This window comes from Ruditapes philippinarum, unplaced genomic scaffold, assembly GCF_026571515.1.
Source record: "Ruditapes philippinarum isolate M1 unplaced genomic scaffold, ASM2657151v2 ctg5578_1_1_1_1, whole genome shotgun sequence".
Classification (NCBI taxonomy): Eukaryota; Metazoa; Mollusca; class Bivalvia; order Venerida; family Veneridae; genus Ruditapes; species Ruditapes philippinarum.
Window position 1 is genome coordinate 79,621 of NW_026867287.1, and position 6,000 is coordinate 85,620.

The 6,000-nt window shown below is 30.9% G+C and overlaps 1 protein-coding gene across 1 annotated transcript; it reads left to right on the forward strand.

Moving 5' to 3' along the window:
* The first annotated feature begins 41 nt into the window (after window positions 1-41).
* LOC132735528 (dopamine beta-hydroxylase-like) lies at window positions 42-5,755 on the forward strand. The gene is made up of 7 exons (XM_060722484.1): window positions 42-263; window positions 1,169-1,279; window positions 1,969-2,149; window positions 2,870-3,073; window positions 3,956-4,081; window positions 4,778-4,866; window positions 5,597-5,755. Exons 1-7 carry the CDS (start codon window positions 99-101, stop codon window positions 5,687-5,689), a joined length of 969 nt encoding a protein of 322 aa, XP_060578467.1. The 5' UTR covers window positions 42-98; the 3' UTR covers window positions 5,690-5,755.
* The last annotated feature ends 245 nt before the right edge of the window (window positions 5,756-6,000 follow it).

Genomic DNA, 6,000 nt, shown 5'->3' on the forward strand with positions numbered 1-6,000 from the left:
TTAGTTTGCGTTTAAATACTTCTTATCTCGCGTTGGTTTATCCAGATTTTAAAGTCCTTTATGTGCATCAATGTATAAAATATGTGATATTTAAAACAATGAAAACATTATCGCTGCATTTCACAAGTTTGTGCCTATTTTTTCATGGACGTCTCGTGCTTGTGGATACGGAAAACAACAACGAGCCGAATGTGATAGATTTACGACTCCCCTATGTCAGAGTTCCTGAAACAAAAACTTACTATGTTTGTCAGCAATTTGAGGTAAAAGCTTTCTTATGTATTCAGTTATTTTTCATCTAGTTATCATTTGATTAAAGTAGTGGTGATAAATGAGCAAAGTCCTTACAGTCGTTGATCTTTGTCACCTCTAGAATATTACAGTTACTTTTAAGAGGTCATTTATTCAGTTCGTGTTTTCTGTAATACTGTATGGCCATTTAATTACGTATAGTAGATTTTTTGTGTAAAGCACGTTCAAAGTAATAGCTATAACACATGTATGCCTTTCCGTTTATTATAATACTTTCACACTTTCATACAGTAAATTAATCAAATTATTATTTAAATGACACTCTGGTTCGCAATGTATATGTTTTCAAATATTTTTTTTGATAGATTACGTTGTTTGAATTATTTGTTTAAATGAACTTTGCTTAACGCGCCATGCCTCCAGATTCATGATATTTTTTCCTAATATATTTGAAATGTATTTTAAAGATACATATTGTATTGAGAACAAAGACAATAATTTATACATTGCAATAGGTGCTTACGTTACCAAAAAGGGATCAAGGTATAAACAAAGCCCTTACTGCATAATTCATGCAGTTTAAACTTTTTGATAAATGCTGCTAAATAAGTTACTAAACACACAAAACCGTTTATTAGTTTTCCTTTTTTACAAGCTTAGTATACTTTTTTGTTTGTCTTGAAATATTCTCGTACATCTTGAGGCATGGAGCTTTAAACCGGATTTTCCTTTTAATCGAAATTAAAATGTAAATTAATATATTACCAAACGGAAAAGTGATTGTTTTCTTATATTCGTTGATTTTGGTAAGGGTTATTCTTTTGACTGAGGAACAATTTGAAATTATGAATACTAGTGAAACATGTACGTATGTACGTCATTAACATTCATTTTGTTAAACATTTGCCTTTATTAGGTCAAAGATGACAAGCCATATCACGTGATTAGATTTGAGCCAATCATAAACAATACTGAGATCATTCATCACATGCTTGTATTCGGATGTGAATTCGAAATGGATGACAAGGTAATAAAGATATCTTATATTAATAAGCAAGCAAACACTTCACATGAAATGAATACCATGCCCAATAATGAACTTTAATTAATAAATATAGACTAATACTTGGTGTATTTTAAGCTCATATATGCTTAAGTTGGCAATATCGTATTATTCTTCACAGTATAATCACCGCCTGAATTAATTCGCCCTTTGACATTAAATTACGAAAAAAAGAGAGGAAGAAAATCCAACAACAGAAGTTTTTTAATATATAAATTACATGTTATACTTGCACATTGACAATCAGGTGATTATCTTGAGAAACATTTATGAAATAAAAACATTGTTTTATGAAAATATCTTGTCTATGGTCAATATAGAGATTATTCTGAGAAAAATATAAAATGTGAAATGTGAAAAAAAACTTTTAATTGTAAGGCAACAAGAAAAAGAAAAAAAAAGAAAAAAATATGTGAAAAAGACCTATTTATGAAAATGCCTTGTCCTCTTTTAAGATATATTATGTAACGAAATAATATCTTATTCTGTAAATAAAGTGACATTATTCTCACATTTTCGTTGTCAGCTGATCTGACTTGACTATATATTTTAACTGTTACATATTGGCTGTTATAATGTCCTTCTTAATAGAAACTCTTCATTATGCTTGAATAATTGCGATCGAATTTTTTAGGAATTTAATTTTTTTACAGGGGCCTCACCCATGTGACTCGTTAGACTACAGGTGTCACACATGGCTCGGTAAGTGGGATGTTGGAATGGATGATCTTATAATGCCAGATAATGGGGGTGTCAGAATAGGAAAAGGTTCATTCAAGTATCTATTACTGCAGATACACTGGAATAATGAGATTGGTTCGAAAGATGAAACAGGTACGTGATGAAAGTGTGATACCTTCACTCAACGTACATTTTACTCTAATTTAATCTGTTATTTGCCATGTGTTAAAATATGGCAAATTAAAGAAAGTGCAGCTTTAAACCTTCACAAACAAAGATGAGCTTGTGGGTATCTCTTCCCCCACCAATTGCGTTTCATGGTTTCCGGAATATAACCCTCTTTTCAATATTAGTTGACCAAACTCAAATTTAGATTCAGAAAACTAACATAGTTATGGAACACTTTTCTCATATTTATAACGCAAACGTTGTTTTCTGATAATAACTAATTATCATGACATTGTATCATTATTTATTTTATTTTACAAAGGTGTCACATCTTAAAATACTGGTTGAGTTCTAATTGAGAATCAGACGAATTGTTTTTCACATACATGTAATTATTACCCATACTTCTTTTTTATATACTCTTATAAAGGTAATTACTCGTTATATCGGTTACATTGACGTTTAATCAGTACGACCGCTGTCTTATACATGTACATTAAAGTTAACTATGTCAACCACCTAGAAATTCTTTGCGTGTTGACAAAGTTAAAACAAATATTTCATCAATTTCTTAACATGTCAGAAATTGTTTTTTGTATTTAATGTAAATTTCACACACCTTAAAATAAATGGCAACAATGATAACAAAACAATATGTTATATGATACACAATAGGGTTATCACCTTTAAGCACTTGTTTTCCAGACAGTTCTGGGATGCGGTTGCATGTTACTTCTCATTTACGTGCAAACGACATCGGAAATGTTCAAATTGGTCAAAACGACATTAACATCCCCGGGGAAACTGATGACGTTCTTATATCCGGAATATGTCCCGGTAGATGTACGGGTCTTATGCTACCATCACCAATCTATATTACAAACGTATATTTGCATATGCATGGACTAGGTAAGTTGTTAATATTTATTATTTTCAATCACTTAAACGACCCTTGTTGGTAATAAATATCTTATTTTATTTCTTTGTTGTGCGGTAACTCGTAATAATTTGAAATGTCTGTTTAAGTTATTAACGCAAGTTTTACTTACATGACTTAACAGCAACGTCCCATGAACGTTTCCGATTATATCTGCCTCTGCATCAACGCTTGAAGTTATTGTTTACTGCATGCAATCGCATTCTTGCCATAACAAAAACAAAACGCATCAACATTTTAGTTTAGTATTTATGATGATAAAATCATTTGAAATACATTCTGTGGAACTCGTTTCATGAAATCCGTTTTATGAAACTATTATAAAAGAATATAAATTCTTCATGATAAATAATCGAATCACTAAAATATTTTAATAGGAAATAGAAATTAATTTTGAGTGCATTGTTATCGAATAACACACGGTTCCTTATCGAATGTGCTATATAGTATATACATCACAAAGACTTATAGCACTGTGCAATGTCTTTTGTAAATTAATTCTTCCCAGGGATCACCATTTGTCCAGACTTTTATATTTCACAACAGACGGTGCTAGGGGCGTAAGGGATGTTGCACTTTTTCATTATCCCTCATGTACAGACTCATTCAAATCGAGTCTGCAATTTTCATGTAATTTTGTTGTATTCAATGCCTCCGAGGATCATCGTTTTTCCATATTTTAAATAGAAATAAAGACTCTGAACTAACTATTAATAACAAAGCATTTGAACGACAAAAACAGGTATTTTAATAGGAGGAAATATTAAGCGTGTTAGAATTTTGAAATATTCTGTTAACGTACACAATTAATTAGAGCTATTAAAGTTTACATGTACTTCCATTTCCATTGTCAGGTGTAAAAGCGACATTGGACATTCAGAGAGACAGAGAAATAACGGAGACTTTAGCAACAGATGACAACTATAATTATACAAATCCTATCTGGCACAATATGTCACCACCTGTGGAAGTTAATCCGGGTAAACCATACAATGCTTTTTAAACTTTTAGAATCATAAATAAATAACGACTACAATTTGTCCATGACACACATTTCACGAATACCCCCATATTAAGCTGTATTTTAAACGGAACCTGTATCATTATTGGTGCGTTTGGAATACTTGCACAAACCACCACCCCTACCCCCACCCCCGCAACACCCTAGAAATCAACATAAAGTAATCACATGTTTCTCGTTAAGTCTTGTGTTGTGGTGGAAGTAAGCGTAAATCTAAATAGTATATACTTATAAATGAAATATTGAGAAATATTGGTAAAATAAAATGCGTATTTTCATTTTACGTAATTCACTCTAAAAGTTTATTTTTCACCGCAGTGAAACATATTTTCCGTATTTTCGCTGGTGTCTTGACAGACTTGTTTATTCTCTAAAGTCAGCAAATTCACAAAATTTAAAGGGAAATCTTTCAATTTGTAAATGTCAAAAAAAAAAGAAAAGAAAAATAAATGTGTATATTATAGTAATCAGAAATTCATTTTTTATATAAATACACGATTTACTTTATTCTTGTGGTATGAAATATATAATGTTTACTCGTTTTAATTAGAAAAGTATGATTATATTGATAAGCGATAATATGGAATATATTCGACACAAGAGTTTTTATAATACTATAAATACAGTATATCGCATTGATAACAAATCATTGCAGGAGAGCCTATAGAAATAAAATGTTGGTTTGACAGCAAGAATGGTTTGAGGGTCAGACAAAATACAACGAATTATGGTCAAGGAACAAAGGTAAAAATAGATATAATTATTTTAAGGAACTTGTAAATATGCAAATATGATGCTATAAATTTGGTGTTGCGTGCTGTCGTCACACTGGTTCTTATTTATAAACGTTTTCATAATCGCTTCCATTCATAAGATAACTGACTATGTGGTAGGTTTATTTGTGAAAATAAGATCCATAGTTACCTACCATTACTTAAAAAGTACTTTTTCATACTCTCACTAACCAAAATATTGATTGCTACACATAATGCTATTAATATATCATTGACCATGGTAATATGGGGCAAAATAAAAATTTTCATCGTAATACTCTCTTATCTGCACACAGACCTGTGATATAATTGAAGGAAAAAACCAAACAAACAAACCTTTCCATGCTTCATATGGCAGTATTTTGCGTATGAGCGCAAGGACGCAAAGACCCAAAGTTCACGGGGTTTTTTTTAACACACGGGTGAAAATGATTTAAAATGAAAAAAAAAAACTTCAGTACCTTCAGTACCTGATACTTAGATTTTGTACAGTTAACACACCATTGTTTTCAAAAATGCAAGTAAAAAACAAGCGTCTATAAGAAAAGTACGTGTACGGCTTTTGTACGGGAACTACTCACATGCCAGGAGCCAAATACAAATGAATTATTTAATCACAACGATCACTTCTAAAGAAATTACTTTGTTCTTGCTTAAACTAACTATGCATATACTTAATTTCGAGCTTGTTTTATTTTCAGGCAGAGATGTGTTACGCATTCATAAGATACTATCCAAGAATTCTTGGCTTCGACCAATGTCTTCAAAAAGGAAATAAAACGTTAAATTGTTAGTTTATGTGTATGCTATTTGTATTCTATAAAACGGTTTTATGATTTATTATTAAAATTGAAAATTTTGATAGCTTTATATACCACCCACACACACTCGCACACCACCACTACCACAATATACCGCCGTTTAAACGTCGAATATGATTAACGTTAGTCATATTAAGATAATAAGTAGATATTTTTTTCGTTTGAGTGAAGTATGGAATATATTTTCACGAAACATGATAGAATGCCACATATTTTCATGTTGAGTGAAAATATATACCATATTTCACGAAAAACGAAAATATAACATTTTTATCTAATTTCAT

Bases quoted from the DNA above. Each gene is read 5' to 3' on its own strand.
- LOC132735528 (XM_060722484.1), top strand. From the start codon at position 99: ATGAAAACATTATCGCTGCATTTCACAAGTTTGTGCCTATTTTTTCAT. The intron at 264-1,168 runs GTAAAAGCTTTC...TGCCTTTATTAG, and splicing joins ATGTTTGTCAGCAATTTGAG to GTCAAAGATGACAAGCCATA. The intron at 4,082-4,777 runs GTAAACCATACA...AAATCATTGCAG, and splicing joins ACCTGTGGAAGTTAATCCGG to GAGAGCCTATAGAAATAAAA.